The sequence below is a fragment of the Hippoglossus stenolepis genome, chromosome 9 (genome assembly GCF_022539355.2).
Source record: "Hippoglossus stenolepis isolate QCI-W04-F060 chromosome 9, HSTE1.2, whole genome shotgun sequence".
Classification (NCBI taxonomy): Eukaryota; Metazoa; Chordata; class Actinopteri; order Pleuronectiformes; family Pleuronectidae; genus Hippoglossus; species Hippoglossus stenolepis.
Genome location: NC_061491.1, coordinates 12,473,792 through 12,500,791, shown reverse-complemented (window position 1 = coordinate 12,500,791; position 27,000 = coordinate 12,473,792). Strand labels below are relative to the sequence as shown.

Genomic DNA, 27,000 nt, shown 5'->3' with positions numbered 1-27,000 from the left:
TTTAGATCAACGACCAGAGAATAGGGTGGAGAAAACTAACCTTACAGGATTCAATGAGAAAGAGATCAGTACAGGTACTTTATCAGCTGACTAAGCAGTGAATCTAAATTTCAATGACATTATTTTATTGATACAAATAAAACTACCCTGCCTTAAATAATCAAACTAGTCATATCCAACATTCAATCGACTCTACTTGTGCTCTCTTTCCTCATTTCTGCTTCCATTTCTCCATTTCCATCTTCCCTCACAAACATCTATTCTTACCCCTCTCCTCCGTCTATCACCCACATGACTCAGTAAGTCTCCAAACTGTCAGTGAAACCTGGCAACAATTACCATTCCACCAGCTGCAGCAATAACTGTAACAGTAGCACTTAAAGTCTTACTTATACAGTAGGCACAACTCCAGCAGCATGGGCACCAGACCAGAGCAGCATGTCTGCCCCCACCTTCCCCAGCCAGCAGGCCCTCATTAGGGGCCTTGTAAAGTCGCCGTACCTGCCGGGCCTGGGCCTCCTCGCCGGTCCGCTCTTCCAGGCTCCAGGTGTGTAAGGTGGCTGCACTTTACCAGAGGGGACAGCTTGGGCTCATTTAAGCCGATCACTACCTGCCTTGTGCCTACTGCTTCTGCAGCCCCCAGTAAACTATGAAAGTGTAAAACTGCACGGGGGCAGAAAAGGGGGAGAACACGACGGGCTGGCAGGGGTGTGTAGAGGACCAAGGATTATGACCCTGTAAAGATGAAAGAAGTCGCAGGCAACAAGCGATCAAAGAGGAAGTGTGTTAGCACTGATGTGGCAGGGGATTGGTCTGATGTGGCCCCGGGTCGTTCGGCCTCAGCCGGAGTATGTGTGCATGTGCGTGTGTACTGAACCCCGCACAGCAGGGCTTAACGGCCACAGCGGACACCATCGGTGCTGGATAACACAACGGCTTTCACAAGCTGCCGCTTAATTGCAGTTTAAACTGCACTTTGTCCTGAGCAGCACAGCACGTTACATTACACACACACACAAATATATTTTACCTAGCAAAGCATCTGTAGTCTTCAGCCACAGAGTTAATCTGATCTCACGGTTAATGTAGAAGCAAAACCGCATGGAGCTGGTTAACTGTTGGTTTACACTCTGTTCAAATTACTAGCATAGCTGGGAAACACCAGCCAGCGGTAATTGTGTGCGAGTGTATGGAGTCAATCAACCTAGTTATACGCCGGGCACTAAACTCACTTAACCCTGTTATATTACACAGCTCCAGCTTTGTATGTGGAAATTGAATTGGACGTGGAGGTTATTAATAGCAAAACACAGAAATGACTTTGAAGTAATTTGATTAGAAGTCTGTGTGGCTCAACCAAAGGATAGACATGGCAAAATAAAAGAGTGAGGAGCCAGCGGCTGAGAGGAGGAAAAAGAAGGAGAACAGACGGAGACAGAGGAGATGATAAAAGGAGCCCTGAACCCTTGCCCATGTCTGCATCCGACAGACGTGTTTGTCAAAAAGATAAAGAAAGATGAAAGTGGACAGTTCACCCACCACTTGTACATCTGAGGGCACTCTGGACAGAAAGTCCAGCAGCTCGTTGTTGTCAATGTTGTAAGGGTCTCGCAGCTTCTTGGTGAATTTGTTCACCCCTGTAGAGAGAAAAACAGAGGGTGGACATGAGCACGACCTGTGTGTCAGACAAGTTATTTAAACCCTCGTGATTGTTGTTGACGCTGGAACACAACTAAGGAAATTGCCTTGCACAGCCACTAATTTATCTGTCTACCCTACTAAATCCACAAATGTCTGTCTCTGTTTGTATGTGGTTTACCCATATCTGTTCATCTTATCGGCTTCACATTTGTCATGTGTATTCTTTACGGCCCGAGGAATGTGTTGCAATTGGCGCATGCGATACATTCAGTATTAATAAAATTGATTTTAAAGCCAGCCTGTTGTTCTCCGAGCAATATTCATACAATCACTTCCTCTTTAGTAATTTATCTTGTTTTGCTGCTTTATATCAATATGAACTACAAAGCTTTTAATTTGGTTCTGATTGTGTCAGTTGCTTTACAAACCTCTAAAATAACCGACATGCAACATATGACTAAATAACACTTGGTATAACATTCTAACTTGTATATAAGCCACACATATGAACAGTAAACATTGACTATAAAATCTTCTTTGCAGAAAAACCAGAGAGGATGAACACACATTTTTTAAGCTTCATTCTGCAACATAGTTTTTCTAAAAAGTTTTGCACACAATCAATAAAAAGTGAAGAGTATATTGTAGAACTGTTTGAGGAGGACTAATGACAGGGGATAAATCTGAACCTGATCATTAACACAGACCAAGAGAACAGAACAATGTAACAAGGCAGGTTTAGAACAGGCACCGCACAGGTATCTTTATTGTGCATATGAAGAAACATCTTTGACATTAGCTCACCCCAGGCCAACACGATGTATCGTAGAGGGATGAAGTAGATGATGGTGGTGGCCAATCCCAGAGCCACAATGGCCAGCCAGCTTAAGAAAGGCACAGTCCAGTTAAATGTGCTGCAAAGAGAGAGAGAGAGAGAGAGAGAGGGGAAATGGGCCTGTTAAAATTAGGAGACATGGAAAATACCAGTCCGGCCAAACATGCTGATAAAGAATGTCAACAGGAGGAATAGAAGGTATTTTAATACTTCTGTACTACAACTTCTTCACACTTCTTAGAGGTCGGCATGGCAGAGTCAAAACGTGATGGGAGTCGGACCCAATGTTATTCTTAGCGTCTAATCAGTTAAATGATCTTAGCTTTAGAACACAAGTCATAAATGTTTCAGTTTGATTAAAAATTAAAAAAGAAGAACACATGGGCTCTAATCAAAACAGTCCCGGGCTTCCTCTTTGCTTTTGATGCATCTATGTAAAAGTCAGGGCACCTGCAGGAGAGTACAGTAAGTAAAGGGCTTGTGTGTGTGTGCATGTGCAGAGACGTGATTTTAATCAAGGATGGGCATGATTCGGTTGAGAGGTCACGCAGGGTTAAGTGAGATGTGACTGACGAAGACAGACTGGCTGCCTTTGTGTCTCAGACTGGCAAGAGGAAGTGGGACAACCTGGCACTGCGGAAAAAAACCCCAAAACACTGGGACGTGCGGAGCAAAGCAGAGTGGAGCAGGCCGGGTGCCGAGGAGCAGGCTTACGACTCACTTCTTTATCCTCTCGCCATAGGAGGCCACTTCATCCAGCGCATTCTGCACGCTGATGCACACGTCCTGAATGGCATAAATCTTGTTCATGAAGCCCTTTCTCTCCGAGTCCTGCGAGAGGACAGATAGAGATGTAGGCGAGGGAGAAAGAAAGCAAGGGTGAGGTTGGAAGAGATTGGGTGAGACAGAGGAGAGACGGGAGGAGAGAGACAGAGGGGTGAGGAGACAGAGGCATCTTTGCGAAAACAATACATTTTAAATAGCGTCGAAGATTTGGAGTGAGGAGCCAAATCATCGGATATCCTGCATGAACTGACAGAGCGCTTTCATTCCAGGCAGTAATAGAGATATAAAGTCGGCAGAACAAATCAAAATGTTTTCCTCCTCACTAAAGCTCACACAGGAAAATTTGAATACGTGAATAGAGAGACAGAATTAAACTGAAAGCCGAATGGATACATCAATCTTTCTCTCTTTCTCTCTCCCTCTCTCTGCTGCTGCCAAGACAGCTAGGAAGACCGGGCAGAGCCCTCTTTTGTTCGGCTGGCTGGCACACTGTGATGATGTCACCAGCCGTGACATCATTATCATCCTTATTAACGCCATCAGCCACCATGAAGAGCTCCTCCTTTGCAACTTTTGGTGGTTGAGCACTTGAGAATACTGCGTGTGAACCGAGGGCAGAAACCACAAACCAGGCAGGCAACGTAAAATGTCCTCCAACCCACAACCCCCCACCTACTGAGACAAAGTGAAACATTTTGAAGAAGTCATGCAACAAGCTGCCTGCTGACTGACTGACTGACTGACTGATTGACTGACAGGCAGGGACAGGATGGATGTGGACAGAATGAGGTGACGGAGAGTGAACGAGAGCCGTTGGCTGAGTCGGGACATCAACACGCAGACCGGCTGTGGTGCCTGGATGTGATTGGTGGGCATGCTGGGGAGACAAAAGCAGGACATGACCAGAAGAGGAGGAATATCTTATTACAATCAGAAGAAGGTTTAAGAGATTAGGGCGTCCAGTGGTGCGTTCATATGTGGTCAGATTGCAGTAGGGCGACAGTAAGGGGAATAAGAACAAAAGACTTTCATTATAAGATAAGTTAGTAACCTGCCAGCAACTCTCAATCAATCAATCAAACTGTATTGGTATATCACCTTTCATACAAGTTAGTGCAGTTAAGTAAGTGCTTCACAATCGCCTGATGAGACAAGAATCACACAAAACAAATAAAAATGCTGACAATGAGACACCATAAAAAAAACGTTGAGATCAAAAATAACAATAAAAACTATTTAAAATAATTCAATTGAAGAAACAAAAGTCAATAAATGGGATAAAACATACAAATAATATTAAGGGACAGATAGAATTTAATCAAAATTATAGATTCAATAAAATAATGTCTATAAACCATACTTAATCAAAAGCCAGGCTAAAGATACAGGTTTTCAGCTATAGGGTTATAGTGCAGCTCTAAGGTCCTCAAGTAGAGTGTTCCAGCAGCTGAAAGCTACCTCACTAAAGGTTTCTGTTTTCTATTGTCGTCTACATGTAGTACATAGTGATTATTCATAATTTTGTCAGGTGATGAAGTAATGTGCCCTTTTCCTTTAGTGTTGAAAGTATTTGTAAAAGAATTGCAACAATCAAAGGATAAGATTCAGGAGAAGATAAGGATAACACTAGATAAGATTTGGGATATTTTACACAGCCGTCTGAATAATGTAACTCCAAATAAAGCAACAAGGATGACGCAAGAAAACCAAAACCGTAAAAAAACTTTATTGTTATGAAAGGAGATGGTTCAATCTTCCATGGCCACAGAATACAATATTTCTCTTCTCTTACAGAACCATCATGTATAGTAATGGCCGTGTTATTGATGAAGATGGATGGACATTAGAAGTAAAACTTGGACTAATCCGGATCATTATACCCAAAGAGGACAGTGAAGCAATCAAAGACATAAAACCTCCAGGACCCCAGAGGCCTTTACCACATTTGGCTCCATGCGACCCCCCCCAACCTCACCACAATCCTCCCACTGAGACCCGGCTCTCCCACCCACCGCCCTGCTGCCCCCAAACCCACCCTCTTCTTCTTGCTCGCTGTCCTCGGATCAGATAATGTGAAAAATGAACCAGAGAGTCACAGAGACCACATGGCCTCCCAAGCAAAACCACACAAGACAAATAGATATAATTAGACAGAGTCCCTGGGTTATTTTTCTTCGCAAATATTTTACAAGACTCCCTTTCTTTCTCCCTCCGTCTCTCCTCCTCTTCTCAGCTCTCTCCTCAGAGTCCATCTGTTTTTCATTCCTCGCTCAAACAAATCTCAGAACGCAGGGTCTATTGTGCTGGGCTGGGTTAGGCCGAGCCGAGCCGGGCTGGGCCGGGTCAGGCCATTTTATTTTCGGGCCCGCACTCAGGGGAGAGTGTTTGAGGGCCAGGGGAGTGGTGTGAGAGAGCGGGCGGGGGTGGAGAGGATAGGTCAGAGGTCGACGGAGTATAAACCATTGCCACATGCCCCTCGGACTGCGGTCTGACTCCTATTTCCTGTCTTCAAACACGGCTCAGGGAGGCGGGAGGTAGCAATAACAGAGAGGGCCACGGAGAACCTTGTTTTCCCAGCTTCCCCGCACACTGTGCACATATGGAGCCAGGCAACCTGTTCTTATAACGCAACCTAATATGCACAAACACACACACGCACACGCACACACACCCTACAGCTATTAGATAAGGTTGATCTGCACACCTGGTCTTGCTGTGTGACTCTACAAACGATATCATATCCTGACACTGATTAGAGGATGAGGGCCTTTGACTTTTACAAGCAGTTTCCTTCGTACTGGGAAAGTTTCTCTGAGACCGTAATGTGCCTACTGACAGAGAGACAGGACGTTAACACTAGGGAACGGCCGATCGCTCAGTCGCTCACAAGGCAAGTGAACAGAAATTGCTGCAGACATTTAAAATAAGTATGCATGAGGATATTCTGATTTACTTAAGCAATTAGAGACAAGGCACACTTATTTTTAAATATTGAAATACCCATATTGGTCGTCCACTAATTCAAACATCACTGCTAAAATTAAAAGAAGCTTTCCGTTGAATTACACATTTAATTTGAACCGGGGGCAAGTGTGGATCCATCTCTATTATTATTATTAGTAAATCAAGATTTTGTCATGCTTTGTGTGTTTTATTATTTATTAAAGAATGTGTGTCAAGAGTTAACCACGACCTAACACGTGATTTGTAATGAGAACGCGCTTTTCCAGTCCTGACCAGCGTCGGGTCCCACTCAGACCGAGGAGCAGGGTTATTACAGGAGACTCGTTTATTTCCATCCGTCTCTTCCTGTGTGTGTCAGGGAAACTAAGTGGGTTTGTTTGGAGACCTGAAGGCACAGCTAATAAAGAGAAGTCTCTGAGGCCGCTCGCTCTGACTTGGCTTCAGTTGCAAGTCATGTTAATGCTCGAAGAATGCTACAAATCCCAACACTTCTGACAACAGCGCTCTGATGGATGCTGCTACACGGCTTGACTCGTGCAGACAGATAGCGTAATAAGGCTGCCTAATGAGTTTAGCATCACGCATTCTGATAGACTGCGAGCGTAGATTCATCTGTAATGTGTTAACGCCAACGACACGTTACGGTAACTGCCAGTTCAGTCTGCGCTCTACAAATTATCACTGGAGATGACAGAGCATTCACTCTCGACTGTTTCACCTATTGAAAAAATTATACTTCTCTGTCAGGTACATACAGTATACCATGTTTCCCTGTATACGAAGTACAGTACAGTGCATACTGCATAACACAACATGCAATGTCATTAATTGTGTTATTTATTTAAACTGTCTAATTTTTACATCACTCTGAAAGATCTATGGCTTGTTTTCTGCAGCAACTGCTCTACATCTGAACAATGGATGCAAAATGATTGCCTACGCTGAAAAATGATGAAAGATCCTTTTTTATAATCTACTATATAGAAAAGTGTGATGTGAGTTCAGGGTAAAGTGCAGAGCAATTTATTACCATGTATTAAATAAAAAAAAACTGCATTGAGACTATGAATGACATTTTTTGACATCAATTAACTCCAATTAAGTTGGTAATAGTAAATATTTACTGATTTATTGCCATTTAAGGACAATATTTGCATTTTTTTGTGGTTATGTCCAAAGTTTGCATCATTGTTTGGATGTGTGATATGAAATCTCAGCCGAGCAGCCGTCAGTTCAGCACCGAGCCACCCTACGTAAGAGTGTGCGAAGCAGGCTGCATCATGGGAGCGCTCCCATCAGGAGAGACAGAGGCGAAGAAGGCTCGTTAAAGTGATTCAAGTTGTTTGCATGTGTTAAGAAGAAACAACCCACAGTGACACTGAGAGCCCAGGGAGACACACACAGAGACACACAGAGACACACACACAGACACACACACACACAGAAACAGCCCACTCAGGCTAACCACAGTGCACTTGCTGGTAAACTGTGGTAAACAAATGTGGTAAACTCCTTGAAACGCTTGATTAAATATTTAACAAAAGAAGGATTCCCAATGCCTCTGTGTACTCGACTGCTCCATTTCTCTTTCAGAGCATCGCGGCAGAGTACGTCTATATGCAAAAGTGCAAAGTGAGCAGTTGTAAACTTTGCAAAGACAGTTTGTTCTGTACTGACCTAAGGCCCCGAGCTAAACAAGAGAGAGGTCACTGAGGACTGTTCGGATGGACTCAAATATCTGTCCTATATCTGCTAGGTGGAAATAGAGAGAGCCATTTGAGACTGTTTTAACCTCCGATGGCGTCGCCCTCCCTGCTGAGTTGCACCATAAAATGATAAAACCTAACGGTTATAATGCAGCAGCATATATCCCATCACAGCACAAAATGAGTCTGAACCCCAACTGGCTTCTGCTCATTGCTGCCGTGCTAAAATTGCACCTGTTTTTCTTTGTTTTTCCTTTTTTCCTCTCTCAGTCTGGCAGCACAGTTAAAAAATTGAAATGTCATATAAAATGTGACAGGATGCTAATATGTGGCTCCCAAAGGGCGTCTGAAAGCGTTGTTGTTGATTTTGTGACTGCAGAGAGAGTCAGGACCCCTCCCATTTTCACCCCAGGAAAAAAAAAAGATTTTTTTCTTTTGCTAAAGTTGAGGAATGCTTTAGGGGCAAATTCAATTTCCAAAGCCTGTGCAGGGACTAGCAATGACAGGATAATGAAGAGTGCATGCAATTAGCAATTACTGTATATTTTTAAACTAGATACGTATATGTCCCTAAAAAATCTAATTTATGAAAAAGAAAATTGAATTAATCAAATAATCAAATAAATACAAAAACATATGGTTGCATTCAATTCAACAAATTGGTATTTTTGGTGCCAGATGTGAGTAACAATTCTGAGTCAAAATAATACAATGTTCAAATTGTCTACCTTCAAAATAAGAGTAACATGAAGAGTGAGTACATAGTAATGGACATGTTTTGATGGTGAGTCAAATGTTTACAAGACAGGACAATTTAAATAGTTTGGCTAAACCGGGACAGATATAGACAAACTACTGCCCTTAAAAATAAATCGAATATCTTCCATTAGTGTCATTAGTATTACAAACTCTACTGTGGAGCGATAAGTCACAGAATTCACCAACTGGGATTTAAAAATAGTTCCTCAGGGGGGAAAATAAAAAAATAAAAAAAGACTTGGGGACCTAGTGGCCTAGAAGAACATCTCCCGAATGTCAGCATATGACAGAAAGATGGGACAAAGGCCCAGCCTCAGAGACCACCATGCACCCTGGCACCCTGCCAGCGCCACGTGAAAGAGGCAGATGTTAATTTGATTTATTTATTTTATTTATTCAACACAACACCTAATCCATGAGTGAATTGGGGGGGATACATCTCTATTTCCCTCCTTCTCCTTTTTTTTATCATAAACACATAAATATCTGTTTATCCTGGGCATTGAGATGCGCCGCCTGTCCTCCTGGCTCTCATCAGGCCACGAGGAGACGTGGAGCGGCGTCCCCTCTCCCACAGGCCCACATGGATGTGAGGGGAGAGCGTAATAAGTGTTTCTGTGTGTATCAGAGGAACACAAAGATTTCTATGAGAATATCTTTGTTGGCTGAGGGTTTGCGCACACAAGGCCAAAGTCAAACTGCACTAAGACTGTCAGCTGAAGGTGGAGCGGACAGACAACGCTCTCTAGTACTAATTAATCTCTTCACCCAGCCCAGTCCCATAGCGAGGATAAATATACACGTATGTAAAAGAGAGGGATAGAGGGGACGAGAGAAAGAGGGAATAAAAGGTAGAGGTGTTGGTGGTGACTTATTTTCAGTTTGACCTCTGCTTCCTCTCCTAAAGAGAAAGGTTTCTGGTGTTATGAGTGTGCGCTTGTGTGCACGTCTCTAATGTGTCCGGGTGACGGGAGGTTGTTTGCCGCTGATCATCTTTTCCCCCCCATCTACCCCTGGGGGCCTCCCATCACCTCCACCACACCAGCAACTCCATCAGGCTCAAGGTCGGCCACGACACACACACACACACACACACACACACACACACACACACACACACACACACACACACAGAGAGAGAGAGCCCAAGCCTCCATGCAGACAGGCCACCCTGTACATTCTGCACTTGATCACTTCCCCTTCCTCACCTCCTGCTGAATGCCACCCATCCCCTACCCAGCCTGCACTCCGCCCCCCACCCTGCCTCACCTCTGCTCCCCTGCTCCTGCTCTCTCCTTCCCCTGTCCTTCCCCGGGATCCATGCCTGGCAGTGTGTGATGAATGGGACAACATTACTCTTGTCCTCTGTTGGCCTGGTTAAGCAGCTCCAGCCCATCTCCCCCCATCCGTCTGTCAGACTGTTCTGTCTAGTTGTCTGTCTCAGTGTCTCGGTCTGTGCTGACTTACAACAGAACAAGTAAAGGAAAAGAACATATGGGCTTTTATGTCTTTAGATAAGTTGCAGAATATAGATAATTATGGCAGAAATGTATTTTTAAGATACACATACTTTTTGGATTCTGTAAGGAAGAAAATGCATCCACAAGAATCTATTCTATTTTCCATTTAATTCTTCTTTTTTTTTTAACTAATTAAATCATATCTTGGTCTTGTTTGGGTTAAATTAGATGTGATTCATCACCTTGATCTGTAAAACTTGCAAACTTCGCCGTACTTTTAATTACAGCTCCATGTTCACAGAGAGACAGGCGATAGAAACTGTTGTAACAGCCACTGTTTTAAACTCTGTTTTGGAAGGGGGAAAAAAAATGACAGAGCGAGAGTGCATCGCTATGAAGTGAAGGGATCACGTCTTCAAAAAAGTAAATAAAATATGCATCCTCTCTGTGCTCATTACAGATTTATGACTCTTGTTAAAAGAAAAGGTGGCGGCTGCCTCCTTACATGTCTGACTTTCAAATTCAGACGACACCGCTGTCAAGTGTTGTGCTCCACATTCTGTCCAATGAGAGGCCGGGAGGGCTGAGTGTGTGCCATCTTCGACATCCTATCCGGTGAGAGTCTCGGAGAGAGTTACTTTGGGCGGATGAGAGCGCACGAGTAACTCCTCACCTACAGTGCAGCGAGTGCTCGTCGAAGCGCTTTGATGCATAGTTCATCAGTCAAAAAGTTCAGTTGCTTCAGCCGCTTGTGTGCACGTGTTTCAGAACAATAACGGGGGAGAAGACATTGCTGCATTAGGCATAATGAGCAGTGGGATTTGCTTTAGTAATATGAAATAGTTTGACTGACTCTGTAGCAACTATTTAGAAAAAGTGCGTTCAAATCCACGACACACACACACACACACACACACACACACACACACACACACACACACACACACACACACACACACACACACACACACACACACACACACGTGTGAAAACAACTCTTATTTCTGAGAGAGATGTACTTAGTGCTTTTTAAAAATATCTAAAAGTTTATTTTTGGCAACAAAAATAAAAGTACAATAAACTACTATGAGATTTGATTCCCTGATGGTCCCTGTCACTTTACAAATAATATTCTACACTAGTACAACTACTCTCAAATCAATCCCAGTGTCACCCTTGAAGTACCCCAGAGCCAGAAGTCCCACAAGAAGAAACTAAGTTGACACACCTCAATCTACAGCTCTAACGTCAGAGGGGAAAAGGTCTACAGTGACACAGGGAAGTCACACAAGAACACGGAATCAGCCTTCCATGCTGGAGCTCCATTAAGGTCCCCATCACCTTGGAGAGCAGGCAGGGGCGGAGGCCTCGAGGTGGGGTTAAGGGTGCGGGCCGAACGTGCAGTGCGTGGGTGTTAATTGAGACGCGGACAGGGAACAGGTGCTGTGTACACAAACCCCCGACAAGACGTAGACAGAGGCCGCTGGACAGACGATGAACTAATAGGAAACCGGAAGACAGCGACACACACCATCAGGAGTCAAGTGCCAGAGCCACACACATGCCCACTTACCACCATCGTTCGTATCCACTCAAAGTGCCAGGAAGCCAACATATCCTCGAGGATATGGTTTTTATCACAGCCATCCTCCCAGGGGCCGGGTTTAGGGTCCTTGTGGATAGATTACAGTGAGATTTTCTCTTTACAACCCACAGAAATTAAGGTGAAAGGGTTAAGAGAGAAAAAAATATTGGATGCTTTACAAGTGGGGTCTTGAAGAAACAAGGCTGTGCCATGTGTGTGTATAATATTGTCTCCCACCAAAACGTAGGCACTTTACAATACTCACCTTTGTCTAGACTTTTGTATTTGATAGGTACAAACAGGATGGATTTAAAAGCCACGTGAGGCTTTTATTTGAGGAATTCTTTCATATAGCGATATGCAGAGGAACATCTAGTCTACAATCTCAACAATGACAGTAGTGAGTACTTAAATGGTGTTAAAGTGCAGGTATACATAATAAAACTACAAAAAAAAAGACCCAAAGTGTAAAAAATTAATTTAAATAACAAAAAGCTGAGTTAAAGTAGAAGTGTTAAGAGAAAGACGGAGTCAGAGAATGAGGGAGAGATGACAGCAGAAGACAAAGCAGGAGATGTGTATCTGGGGGGAATAGAAATAGTGAGGGATGATCCACCTGATGTATGTGTGTAACAAAGAGGGAAAAACAAACAAACAATGCAGTGTATTTTGCATAGAGAGACAATACCCCTGCATGCCTCTTTCACCCTCCTTTTTGTTTTCATTCCTCTCTCTATTAGCCAAACATGATTAAAATGCAGTTCCTACCAGCGTCTCTGCTGAACAATGGAAAAAACACACACACACACGCACACAGAGTGAGATGGGAAGAAAAATGAAGCGGAAAAGTCAAAAGCATCTTTTACAGCGTGACGCTTTTCATCCTTCACAGGCGGCGAGAAGAAAAGAACACAGACATTCAAACTTTTTCTCTCCCCCCCCCAGCCTCTGAGAACACCCCCTTGATACCAGAGGACAACCCCGCTCAATAGCCTCCCCCCAGAACAAAAATTTCAGTCACACTCTTTTTTTATTTTATTTTGCAGAACATTGATATAATTCCCAGTGCTCTCTTTAGTCCAATTACATTATGCCAAGTCACTATCTGAGCGATCAGCGCAGTGCCGTGACTGGGACAGAGAGGGGAGCGCCAGGGCTCGGGGAAGGTGCAGCGCGGCGCCGTATGCTATCTGGAGATAAGTCGGGGAAAAAACTGTTTTAACCATATTCACACTGAGTTAAAGTGTGTGCCTTATTTAACATTTCATGGAGCGGAGAGCAGAGGCACTTGAGGCGCTCGCTTAATGGTACACAGAAGAAAAGTAGGAAGCTGTGACATAGATGGGGTGGGGGAAGGAAAGACAACAGACAGACAATGTATGTTAAAAATCAGGCCTGCAGGATGGGAAGTGGTGAAATGTGCTGATCCCATAGCCAATTAATAAACACACACGTGTAGGATTGTGCATGTGAACATGTGTGTGCATGAGTCATACCTACAGGGAAAGCATCAGAGGGTGGAGCGGCTGTCTCAGCAGTACAGATGAGGGGGATAAAGAGATATTGAGGGGTATGAAGACGAGCGTTTGGCAGGAGAGATGAAGAAACAGAGAGGATCTTGTATTCTCAGTCTCATATGCACAGTGGAGTCATCGGTAAGACTGCCAAGCGATAAGGAAAACACCATTAGCCTCCACCAGATGTGCATCCAAACTTACTGTAACCTTTTTGTGACCAGGGGTTTGCTTAATTACCACATTTAGACAATTAATTGAATGTCATGTAAGATGTAAATACACGAAAGAAAACTATCCTCAATTCTTCAGAATGGTATCATGACCCCGTATGACATAATTAATAAGCCGATGCCTAAAAGGGACAAAATTAGTCATGGAAAGTGGTTTGACCTTCAAATTGGAAGAAGAAAAAAATCTAATTGCTGATTCCTGTGGAGACCAACTGGGTAAATAAATTGGCCTTAATAAAAGTTAAAAGTTCAGATTTTACAGATCAATAATAGCTAATGAATAATATCTACTATGCGTTTACCATCCACCGTGCACGTGAGGGAGATGGAAGTGGAAAATGAGCGAGAAACGGGAGACGAGAAAGTAGGTGCGTGTGTGTGTGCGAGCGAGATAGAGATAGATAGACGCAGGGAGAGAAAGAGAGAAGGAGTGCACCGAGCAGTAAGCCCGTGAGCAGGACATGATTGCAATGTGTATCTTATCGGTGTCAGGTCCTCCTGAGGCTAGTGGAGCCTAGCTGAGCGGAGCACGAGCGCTTCAGTGACCAGTCAACCGTGTGAGGGGTAATCTCCTCGCTCAGTCTCTCTCTCTCTTACACACACACACTCCGTTTTTTCCAGTAAGCCCCCCCCCCTCCTCTGGGAGGCAGTTGAGCCACTCTAGCAAAGGCGCTCTCACACAAACACACAAACATATCGAAGCGCACAAACAGTTGCACCCATGCAGAGCCGCAGGTGATTGCCTCATGCCAGCTCTGGACGGTCACCCCACAGGTGAGAGGGAGACATCACAGGCTAGATTGCACACTGAAGCCCCTGCAGCCAGGAGCCTGTATATATACCACTGGGTTGGAAATGCTGTACCTCACTCTACCTCATTCTCTCAACGCTATTTTAAGCTGAATCGGAAGATTTTGAATTGGCACAAAAACACAGGGGGAAACATATAAAACTCACAAAAGACAGAATAAAAATAGAAATCTTGGGGTTGTAGCCATTGACAGTTGTTGCTTTCCACCTCTCCCCAGTGTCAGGGCCCTGGTATTTCCATGAATGAAGCCACTTCCTGTGTTTTAATGTACGCATGTGTTCCATCTAACATGACAAGTCAAAATGTCTGCCACAATAAAAGTCTATTAGATTATGGAGGAAAATGCTCTAAACGTCATTTTCCCAATTTTATTTTAATAATCTCCAATCTCTGATTATAATAATAAATAATCAGTTTTACTAGGAAGGAGATGAACATGGTACAAGGTTGACCAAGTCAATAGTAAGTTCTGGTGGTAAATCCTTCATTCAGGTGGTCAATATTATTTCTAGTAATATAACTGTGATGTTACTGAACTTCAGCTATGTATTACTTGTAGAACTGCGAGAGTGAATAATGAATATATAGATATCAGATAATAAGTTGTATTTAACTATAGCATATTGGATACATTTTCAGAGCACGTCCAAAATAGTGATAAAAAAAAAAGGGAACAGACTATGATTTCCTCTCAATTCAATATCTCCTATTAGGAAGACGCATATAAACTGCAGAGTAAGATAATGACAGTGTGCTGGTGACACAGTGATTCTTCCACCATTACATTACATTCACACACATTGAAAATGGTTCCGCATTAAGACAAAGTGGTTCTTTTGGACCATCTGAATCTACAGTGTGAAAACCCTATTTATCTTAAAAGCCTCTTTACTGTAGCACACTGACTTTCACATGGCATATATGTTGAATTTTATTTTGAAGCGTCCATTTTTACTCTGTGTGTTCCATCTATGTACTGCATCACTAATGAGCTTTGGAAAGAAATGCACCTGCATCCTGCCACCGTGTTTAAAATTAGTTTTATTGAAAATTGAGGTTAAAAACTGGGGCATATTTCATGCATGTGTGTGTTTGTGTGTGTGTATGTGTGTGTGTGTGTGTGTGTGTAGGCAATAGGAATCGAGCAACATTCCACATTGAAGGTCAGCACACACACTCAAACACAAAACGCGGGGGAGTCGGGGAGAAGGAGAAGAAAAAAAAATGGTTCATGTCTGACATTCCTTGAGCCGTCATGTGCCTGCCTGTTTGGCTTTAACAACTGAGCCATCCCCATCAATTAGTCTTGATGTTGGACTTTCATTGAGATTAAGTGACTAATATCAATGCTTGCTCACAAGAAAGACACTTTTCACGTCTGCCCAACAATCTGTTAAGTCAAAACACATGTGGTGATCCAAGGCAAAAAGCCTGCAAGGGGTCCTCTCTGCAATGAAAAACAGGTGCTCTACTTTTTGGCCATGTAATACCCCATTTAGCCTCTGGAGCAAAGGTTATCCAGCTAATAGCTGCCTTGTGGTGCACTGGGAAGAGCCGCACATGGTCGGAGTAAACATCTGGGACAGATTGTACATACTTGCAACATATGCTTCAAGTTCAATTAAAATGAGGCCTTGGCACATTTATTAATCTTTTTTACCTCTCCTCTCCTTTCTCCTCTTCCTTCTCTCCCCTAAAGGCCTGTGCCATAAAAGAGGCCTCCTCTGACCCGTCCTTAATACTTACTCATACAATCTTAAGTTACCTCACATCCAATGTAAAAGACCGCATGTGCAATGTAAAAAGACAAATTTGTTAAGCCTTGAAGCTCCATTTGTTCTCCAACACCAGGCCGGGGGGAGAGCAAAGGGAAGAGAGATAGAGAGAATATGTGTCAGAATGAAAGGGAAAAAATGCAGGGAAGGTGACGATTGAAGGAAGGGAGGAAGGAGAGTGGGAGGAGAGAGAGATGTAGGTGAAGAAAAAAGAAAAAATGCCCCCTTTCAACTTCCCTACAGCTCAAATGAAATGCTAACAGTCGAGGGGAGCAATAGATCAAAATGTATGAAGCCAGAGTTGGTAAATTGTAGCCTTTGTGGCAGCTGTGCTATCCGGCATCCCAGCGCTGTGTGAGCACAGAGAGCAGGGCCTTCTTCTGTGGAATAATCAGTTTGGCACCAAATCTGACGGAGGCTGCACAAGCTGCCACTGCACCTCATTTCAATATGAAAGTCCAAAAATTGTATTTCATATAATCTGCAGCTTTTCAAATGCCTGTATTTGTATTTCATTTTCCCTGAGAGGAGGTCCGAAATGCAGCAGCGGAGGGCAGATGTGAAGAAGGGGTTAAGAAAAAATGGTTCAAGGTTGCCTGGTGCATATCTTCAGTCGGCGGGCCCCCCCCCCCCGCCCCCTGTACGTTTCAGCCTTGGAACTTCACAGCCATGAAACTTTGCCTCTGCATCTCTGTGGGAGAGGATGTAATGCTCACGTATCGTTGTGCACTCATCGCCCAACTGTTGACTGATTGCCTGACTGGCTGACTCACTGGTGGGGATGACTATTTGGCCATCTGCACTCTAACACTTTCTTTTTAACCCTTTTGTTACCTACTTGCACTTACGACCCTCGGAGAGAGGTTGCAGCGAGGTTGCAGTTGCAGAAGTTCATTCGGCACACACTGTTTCCTCGAGCAAAAATAATTTTCAAATATCAAATTTCCCGGTCAAAGGCCTCGACAATTACCATTGCAAACAGCAGTCGTAATTGTTTTGCTCCAAAAAGATTACCAAGCCAGATCAGGCAAATTACCACATCTTAGCCTGCTAACCTTCATATTGCCGGAGTGCGGCTGCAAGGCATCGAGTATCAGCTCGAGTAATTTCAGATTCCAGACTGTTTAGTCAAGGTACTTTACATTTTTCACAGTGAAAGATTTGGACTTCACTTAAAAGCTAAAGTTATGATTTTTGCTCCAGTCGGATAAAACAGAGAATTATTTTTTTCTCATCAGACAACAGAGTGTGTGGATAAATAGCTTTACCAGCGCAATTACCATTAGCAAGTGGAACATTGACAAGGTGCTGTATCCTATCCACTGGCATTTGTTTCAGTGGCTCGTCCTACAGCGTAAACGCACAGAGGCAGTAAAGCAGCCACCTGTTGTTACATGATAGTGTCTGGACAAGCCCAGATGCTGTTTTACTGGGACATAAAGGAGCAGTGAATGGACCTAAATACCTAACTAAGCATTTATATGGGTGTATGTTCTCAGGTAGCTGTCGATGTTGGTAACGTAAATTCAACTTAGTGTTATATGAAGGGAAAAAAACAAGATGGTGCAGTAAACGACTGCAGACACCACAGAAGAAAAAAAAGGCTGAGGAATATGCCATGTGTGCCAGCTACAGAGAAAAACTTTTTCAAAAGGTTAAAAGGTTGTACAATCTCTGAACATGTGTTTGCGCCTCAGGCTGCCAGAATAACGGAGCAGGGGAGGAGTTGGGAGGGGAAGATGGAGTCATTTCATTTGTCTGTTTGCGTTTCCGGTCCGTGAAGCAGTGTCAACCCCTCCTGGGGCAGTGTCCCAATGAGTGTGTGTGTGTGCGACTGAGTGAAAGCGTGTTTATATGGGAGAGCATCACTGACACTACACATAATTACCTTGTCATCTTTGTCAAAATCCTCATCCTCGTCCTCCAGCAGGTCCTCCACCGCTTGCTGACAGTTGCAACATGGAAAAGGGAAAAAAGAAAGAAAGAAAATGAGAAATATAAATGTTTACGCAACAGCTATAATGCAGATAAACATTAGATAACACAAGGGTGAACATCATCAGAGCAGCCACAGAGGCATATTAAAGCTGATTGGTTATGCTTATGTCTGGCAAGAGTTTTTAAATGAGTATGGAACGGGGTGTGGAACTATTGGATTGGTGTGTGCTAATATGTCATGAGCCTCAGAATGGGTTTGAATAAGAATTTAATTTTAGAAACGTTCTGTTGTTCAAATGTGTTGACACTTCTGGAAATGTAAGGAAACACTCTGGCTTTGAATCTCAACGGGGCTGAGGATTAAAGTCTATTCATCCACTCAGATCGCGTCGCAGAAAAGCATTTAAATCTCGCACCATTCAGCGGGACGAGACAGCACAACTCTTCTTCTGCGGGATTGTGCTCGTTCTCATCTGACCTCTTCAACCCTCGGACTTGTCTTTAACCCCCGACCTCACCGTGCCCATACGTTCATCTATCTATCGCTTCGCATGCTCTCACAGAGCGATGCTCCATGAAAAGAGTGGAGAGAGAAGCTTCCAGCACAGACAGCGAGTCGCAAAGAACAGCAACTATGTGCTTCAGTGGGCCACAACCGATGAAACAGGAGTCGGTGCGGCTCTGAAACCCCGAGACACCACGATACATACTGTACAACACAAAGGATAAAAAACACACTTGAACCACAAACACAAAAGCACATTTGGATAAATATACTGTACAACATAACAATGGTGCATACAAGTTGCAGCTTGTCCTATTCATTCACAAAATTTTACACATTAAGAGACATACAAATGTAGGAAAGAAAAGACTTCATGGAAAATGCGATCCATCATATAGAGCTCACTTATATCTTCATGTAAAAACAATGAATTACACAAATGTCTTGAAATATATGAAAATCCCTGAACCAATCAGATCTGGTTGAGCCACTGCGTTTAGTGATATTGTGTCTGGTTACTGTACAGTATTGTGCGTCTTTGCGAACATGCACAAGCTCGCATGTGCAGTGCGATGGCGCCAAGGCGCTAAAAAACCCACAGATCACTGCTAAATCCCATCCACCCTCTTTCTGTCAATCACACATCAAAGCCACAAGGTCATATTATTACTCCAATTTACATAAACAAACAGCCATATCATAAGCCTTACAGCTGTCAACCACAGCATTCATCTGCTCTCATTGTTGTACCAGCTCCAACTCCCACGAACCTTCGCCCGGCCTCGACATCACCACAAGCCCCTAACCACCTCCCGAACAGCTCAAACTAGTTTGGAGAAATCCAAAAATCATTACTTAACAAGACAATAGCTTTTGTCCTTTTTGTTTTTCATTGGAATAAGGGGGGGAAACTATATGGCGGCTGACATAAGCCTCTTATGTAAATGCAGCTTCCCACACAAACAAAGAGGAGTTCAGAACAGCAGAGTTGAAAGGGTAGAGTCAATAGCGTGTGTGTGTGTTTGTGTATGGGTTCTATCAATAGCTCGGAGTCACTAGGGCAAAGTGTTACGCATGTGTGCATGGCACTCCTTGTTTTAACTGTCTGACTGTATAGCAACTAGTTATTCCCACTTCACTAAGACTCCATCACTGTCTAGACAAATAAGCTTGACTGTTCACAGTTCACAGTCTCTTTATTGATACTGAATACATTGACTCTGCTCCGCCATCCAAATACCAGCGAGGGGAATTTTCTGTGCTCAGCCGCCGAAAAAGATGCAGACGTGATACTGTAAAATGAAAGCCTTCTGGCATCTCCTAACAAACGGCCTATAACTGTTTATAAAGTCATCATGGTTCCTCCCAAATCCTTTCACCCATGCCAAAATACAAACATAATGGATTCCTCCACACAGAGGCTTTACTGGGGCACGCCTGGCACACGCTCCCAACTTTAAACAAAGGGAATGAGCATGAGCTAGCTGGAGAAGCATGACCTAGAGAGACAGAGAGAATGATAGAGTCGTTTGTCTCCCTACGCTCTCCGCTCTGCTCTCTCCCTTCTATCGCCTGTGGTTACAGGGAGAAGTCATGTTTCCTGCAATGAGACACAGTGTAAAATTAATAAATAAAAAGACATGGAACATGTCATCTGCCCTGAAGATTGCCACGGCTAAATGCGTGCACTGAAACTATTGTCTCAGTGAGGGAGGATATAAATTACCTCGGTGCAGCCGATGAATTCCAAACATCTTTGTGTCTTTCTCTCCCTGCACCTCGCTCTATTCGCCTTATTCTTCCTCTCTTTCTAAGACCTGTTTGGTGTATGATATCATTTGTCTGCTTATCCCCCCATTATCATGTTGTTTGAATTACTATCATTACAACACTGCAGCATCAAAGCCTCGCTGTCGACGGGATCGCGTGGAGCTCGCATTGCCTGCAGAGCTGCTCCAGTCAATTCAATATCTACTGAGGTGGGGATTAACATATTCAGACCTATTCAAATGATACAGGGATGATGCAGGCTACTCTTACAGATTACACTGTGCCCCGTAAATACATACAAAGATGGTGATAATATAAAATACACACAAAGAATATAAGTGACTACAATGACATTGAGCGTTCAGGAGGTGGTGTGAATATTAATGTGTCCGTTTGGCCATAGTGGCTTCGTCCTAAACAGAGGATATTCAAGATTTAAGTTTGTGTTGCTTTGGCTCAGATTCCAGAACAAACTACACCTTTACGGCAGTGTAAACAAATGTAAGTTGAATGTTCCATCAGAGAATTACAATATGTATTAATTGAATTATTATACCATCCCAAAATTTGGTTACTGGTACTTAAGAGCTACAGAACAGTAGCTGTGACACTTTCATGCATCTTTATTTGGGTGAAGATATTTTCAAACTCCCAAACCAGGACTCTTAAGAGTACCGCACATTCATATATATACACTTATGCATGCACCAGGTATTTTCATCAGGATGGGGGGACAATTATTCCAGCATTTAACACACCTACTGAGCATCTTTGAACACCATTGACATCATGAACGCACCTTATGAAGAGAGAAATTGGAGCCCTTTAGAAAAGACTGACTTTCTACCCATTTGCTTCTCTCAGGTTCTATGGGAAAGAACTGTAACCTTCAAAGTCTATTATGCTTAACTTTGACTCATAGGTTAGCAACAGCCTGGACAACCGCACATTAACTGACTGACACAATAATACAGACCAATCAGTGTTGAATTCAGATATGTGGTGCCTTGTTTATGTTTTTGATAGTAGAATAGATGATAACAAAGTGGGACGGAACATGATAGATGTCTGGGTAAGTGAAGAAAACAAATATAATACTGTAATCAATATTTAGTGGTATATCATGTTGAAAACCAGGACATTTTAGCGGTTTATGGTCAGGACTTAGTACAAACAGCTTGAAACTGGGACATTCCCAGGCTAACCAGGGCTGTTGGTCACTGTAATTTTGATGTCAGTACACATTTACATTCTGCCTTAAAGAGCAAAATCTTTCTGTGATCCAAATCTAAAAAACATCTGAAAAAAAAGAAGAATGTCATGTAGTTGTAAAGTTCGCAGTTTGGATCTGAGGTCTTCTTATGAGAGCGAAGCTGCTGCACCAACTGATGTGATGAACAAGATGTTAGAGTTGTAAAAAAAAAAAAGAATATCAGAAAAACTGCTATAAATTTCTATTGATTCCTGAGGGGAACATTTGTATATTCTTCCTTTTGCCTCCACGGGGGAGCTTCTTGCACACTGTGGCACAACAGCACCCCTAGTGTCTGTTCAGGGAAAAAGACAACACACTTGGGGGCAAAAGAGATCAGTGTTCTGACCTTCAGCTTTAAAGACAGTCTAATGACTCTGTAGTGTTGTGGTGAATGAGATGATAAAGGTGATTCTAAGACCCTTAACTTACACTGATCAGCCACAACATTAACAAAGGGAACTAGTTCTGATGATGTGGCTGATTGATATAACATATCTGTGGTAAAAGTTCATTTTAAACTATTAGTAATTTGATTTAATATTACATTTTAACAGTTTTTCTACAGTGACTATATATATATTTTAATATTGTAGCTGATTGGTGTAAATCCGGGCAGCATTTGTAGCTGTGCATTATCTGTGGCACCGTCTTGGCCAATGTTGATTCATGCCAAATTGTATTCTCCTTACTTCTTTAACTATAACAAAGTGAACTCGAAGTTTGATGCTGTATTAGCTGTATGGTTTTACCTCATAGCCCCTTACTGATCCAAAGTAACAAGAGCCACAACAAGTTTTAAACAGAAGCTACAAGCAAGGATGTGTAAAGTAAAAAAGTAGCGAGGGTTATTAAATATTTAACTACACATACTTATCCTTAACCACAGTGTATGGAGACAAAGGAAGAGTTTAAACCTAACTTCACAAGTTGGGAACACAAAGTTGAGGGGATGGATGCTTCTTTCATGGGAGTAAAACAAAAGGGCACACACAGATTCACACTCGCATAAGTTTTGATTAGCTATCCTTGTTGGGGCACTGGTCTCCAGTTATTGAGGAGAGACTAACTAACCCAAACATAAGCTTAAATTTATCTCAGTTCACACCCATGACCTTAACCAGGACCCCAGGAATGAAATGCTGTCTCTTTCATCCAGGGTTCTGGTTCCCATGAGGACAACTGGTACCAACAAGGCTGGTGTTAATACCAGAAGAGGTAAAAACAAAAACATTTACACCAGTACACAGTCCACAGGGGGAAGGTAAAAAAACTACTATCTGAACAAGTATAGCCACAGGATTTCCACCATTCGCCTGAGAGCCTCGATACTGGCTCCGCTCTCTCCCTGGCCGGGCTGAGTTCCACTATCTCCCCTCCTAACCTTCCCAATGACAGCCGCAGGGGGAATTGACACCAAGGCAGACATCCCAGCGAACATGAAGATATACTTTCTCCTCCTTTTTTCTCCCATTCCTCTATCCCTCCCTCCCTCCATCCTCCTGCTGCTCTTCCTCTTTGATACGTGAGGGGGTTTTAACCTCTCCAGCTGCTGAGGTTTGGCCGACTGGCTGGCTGGGGGATCTCAAGGCCCTACTTGGTATGCACTGTCCATGAGCTTATGTGTATGTGTGTGAGTGTGCGTGTACATATTGCCTACACCACAGTTTCTGCAGACTGGGGGAGGGCTGTGTGTCTGATAAGCGCTGCTAGCTGAGCCTGGCTGACCCACACAGGCCCTTCACAAGCTGTCAGAGCCGTGGCCCTTGGAGGGGGGCCCTTCCATCTGCACTGCCCAAGCCATGGCTCACCCAGCAGGGGGCTAGATAGGGGTGAGGCCAGGGTGCTACCAGAGCTGGAGGCAGGGGGTGGGGGTGAGAGGGGCGGCTCCATATTCATGAAACACCAAATCTGTGAGTATTGGAAAAGATTGGCTGCTTTTAAACTGCCTCTTCAAGGCGGGAATGATGTACCCTAATTTCACCTCGATGTTCTGAATAAAAGGCACAAACATGGGAAGGGGAGAAGGGTGGTTGTTCCTCCTTTAAGCCAGCAGTAGCGGTGGTGGACACAGAGCCAAATCGATGTCTGTGTAAAAGGGGACAGGGAGAACAGGGAGAAGAGATGCCGATATTCTAGTGTCACACATCGCATCTCTGATTCTGGAATGCCGGCGTGCTATCTAAAATCACACATGGGGGGGCAGCGGCATCATAGCTTGTATAGGGTAAGTCTAAGTGAAGCAGGCAAATGATAATCAGCTGCAGGATGTGGCGCACACAGGAATCAGTCCTGTCTGTAGTTGAGGTTGTGGTATTGGACAAGCGTTTTTTTGGGGTTCAGGCAGCCTGATGTCCAACATCATAAAGTACCAGCTGGTTCTTATAGAGCTTATATCAGGGTCTCCTCCATCTTGGCTCACCCTGAAAAGAACAGCCAGTGATGCCCAAGTGGGGTCCCTAAATGTAGGTGCTATTAATTTCATGTTGAACTTTAGGCAAAGCTGCGGATGTGCCTTGCCACAGGAAGTGACATTTTTTATTCCGCCACTCTCTCGCACATAATGGAAGTGAACGGGAGGCGAATGGTCACCACTGCTTCATTCCCGTGTGCGGTGCCCCAACACTGGCAGTACAGAGGCGTCCCTGTCTAATAACAGGATAACTTAAGCTACATTACTTGTTCTCTGACGAACACGCAAGTTTAGTCGCAAATATTCCAGCAGCTCTTCAGAGGAAATCACAATGTCACTTGTTCCACCTGCATATCAATAAATACAGTAAATGTCCCTCTTCAACAGATGATACTGTCTTGTTGTTTTTTGTACTGTGAAAAAGAGAGCTGGAGCTGCTACATGCCACACTGATGTGCCATCTAATGCGCGCAAACTCACAAACATCAGTCGGCTCAAGCTCAAAGTTTAAACTGAAAAAAGTAGCAAACAGCTGCAGCGGCTTTACTGTATAGACAAAACAACAACAACGAGAGGCACCGAGGCAGACATCTTGAGCTGCTGACGTTGTTAGCAAAGAGCACAGACAGTTACAAAGGTTCAGTGTGATGAAGGGAGTCAGACAAATGGAGGGAAAGAAAGTGAAAGAGAGACAACATGATGAAAAGGGAGGCTGGGAGGATTCCGCAGTGGCATTCCTGATGCTCCCGATGCTCCCGTCCCGCTTCAAACTATGCCCGTCGCCTGTCTTTCTGCCTGCCAGCCTGCCATCCTATCTGCCAGTTTAGCAGAGACAGAGAGACAGCGCGAGGAGCAGAGAGGAGCAGAGAGGAGCAGAGAGGAGCGCGGTGATGCCGGGGCGGCACGGGGGAAATCAGTGGGGCACAGGCGCTCCCAGTTAAAAGTGACATGACCTTTTGATTTTGTCACCTGTCACCAACTGCCATGTCTGACTCCGCACTGAGGAGTGCCTGCCATCCACCGCTGCTTTCCTATGCCTCCGTCTTTCTGTCGCTGCCTCCCTCTGAATGCCTCCCCGTCTTCCTCTGCTCCCACTCCCTCTTCCTTTTCTTTCCAGAGTTGCAGTTTTATGGGGGGAAACGTGGAGGTGTGACTTTCTGGAGGAGTTGAGGTATAATAGGCATCGTTTCCTCTTTTTCCTTGCAGCTCTCCTAATATTTACTCTTCCCTACGTGCGTTGTGTGTGTGTCTCTTAATGAGGGCAGATGTCAAGGCACACTGTGTTTAGAGATGCATTTTTTTTTGAAGATGCAAAATCAGGGAGAAAATAGAAAAGATAAAATTGGCAATGAAGTACAATGTTCAAATAGATCAGACATTATTACCTGGTTCTTTTTACACTAATGAACAATATACTGCCGTCATACTGGGTGTGTCACAGTCAGGAAAGTAAAGATTAAGCTGGTACTAGTTGAAGTAGATGGAGTTAAACTAATAAAAATATTGCTTTATTTTTAAGGGTGACTTACTTATATATTTGCCTTTATTGAAATGCTATAAATCATGATGAAGAGCTGTGGTCAGCTCTATCTGCTCTGAAGTATCTTCACACCATTAGGGTCTTCTCTTCTGTAATGGCTTGGCAGATCCAGTGGGTGAATCTATGTAATGGACTAAAGTGTGGGATAAAGAGGATGGTCCTCCAGTATGACGAGGCCTAATTGCCCATCATCCTATGCGAGAGAGAGACATCACCAGGTTTCGTATGAGCCCTCTACGACAGCCTGCACTGAAATTACCACCTTTAGAACATCTGGTACGGACCTTTTTGGGCCAACTGAACAGCAAGGAAGGATTTCTACTGGGATGTGTCCCTGCTTGTTAATCTCAACGCACATCATATAGGCTCACGCAGGCAGACACACACATGAACATGACCCGCTGCTATGGAAATATACACACACGTGTGTACACGCACGCCTCGCAGCCTTTTTCCTCTCGCAGCACAGCCGCCTGTCCTCTGATTGACCGAGTCCAGCCCGCTGGCAGCTTCCTCTGCAGCAGGCTTGGGATGGATTGAAGCTCCAAACTGTTTCAGGTTTCAAAACAAGATAAAGATGGAGAGGAGATGGCCGAAGTCTGAATAGTTGAGGCTCACTTAATAGTATATTATAGGTTTTGAATGTCAAAGTAAAAGCAGGATCCTCCTCTGCATATATTCAGGAGCATTAAAGGGCATCTTCTTTGTTTGTTTGTTTCATTGAGCGTGTTGCAGCGTAACACACAGGTCAGCGAACAGTGTTGAGGAGTCAGGGTTCACGGGTCGGAGTGATACATGATAAGAGAGGAGGTCGACGACCCTGCTGCTGCGTCGCCTCCTTTAATCGCTGTTCTGAGGAGGCTGCGACTGCTTAGCAGGTAGCGGTCAAGGTTGGGGCGAGGGTTAGGAGCTCTGATCCGGGATCTGTTTGCAAAGCAGCGTGTAACCACACAACAGTCAGTGACCCTGAGTGCTGAATTACAGCATGTAAAAAACACTGCGTTTGTTTATTTGCTATCGACGGCGCAAAGGACTGTGGTTGTGGTGTAAAAATTGGAGAAGGATCCCCACCTTGAACCCATCATGATGAAGCAAGACTCTTCCCTTCATTAAGAAGTCTGTACTCTAGTGTATACTTTTGTTTTCTCTCTTTCTTCCCTTGGCCTATCCCCTCTCTCTCTCTGTCTCTCTCTCTCTTTCACCCTTCGGAGTGAGTTCAGCGGAGATTCCTTTGGCATTACCCTCACCCCAGACTGCTGGAAAACCACAGCGCTCCGGATGCTGACCCTTGCTCGGCTCAGCACAATGCTTTAATTTGGTGTGTTGTTTAAAGTAATTAGAAAGCCCCCTTTCCCTTGTTTTCTTTTCTATTCTTCTCTGTTCCCTGCCAAGTGCGAGAGGGAAACAGTGAGTCGTCCATGACTTCAGCTTGATAAAGACTCGGAAGATGAATCCGGGGGAACCTGGAGAGGAAGCAAAGAACGCAAATACTGTATGCTCCCACCCAGCTGCA

The 27,000-nt window shown here is 43.9% G+C and overlaps 1 protein-coding gene across 2 annotated transcripts in view; it reads right to left on the bottom strand.

Annotated features, from left to right (window-relative positions):
- The window catches only part of mctp1a (multiple C2 domains, transmembrane 1a), a 142,303-nt gene that overhangs the window by 10,961 nt on the left and 104,342 nt on the right, over positions 1-27,000 (bottom strand). For both annotated transcript variants that reach the window (XM_035165923.2, XM_035165924.2), the window contains 4 exons: positions 17,958-18,014; positions 3,198-3,307; positions 2,446-2,555; positions 1,540-1,637 (listed from right to left, as the gene is read on the bottom strand). In XM_035165923.2, the coding sequence (XP_035021814.1) occupies positions 1,540-1,637; positions 2,446-2,555; positions 3,198-3,307; positions 17,958-18,014 (375 nt within the window). The remainder of the gene's footprint in view (positions 1-1,539; positions 1,638-2,445; positions 2,556-3,197; positions 3,308-17,957; positions 18,015-27,000) is intronic.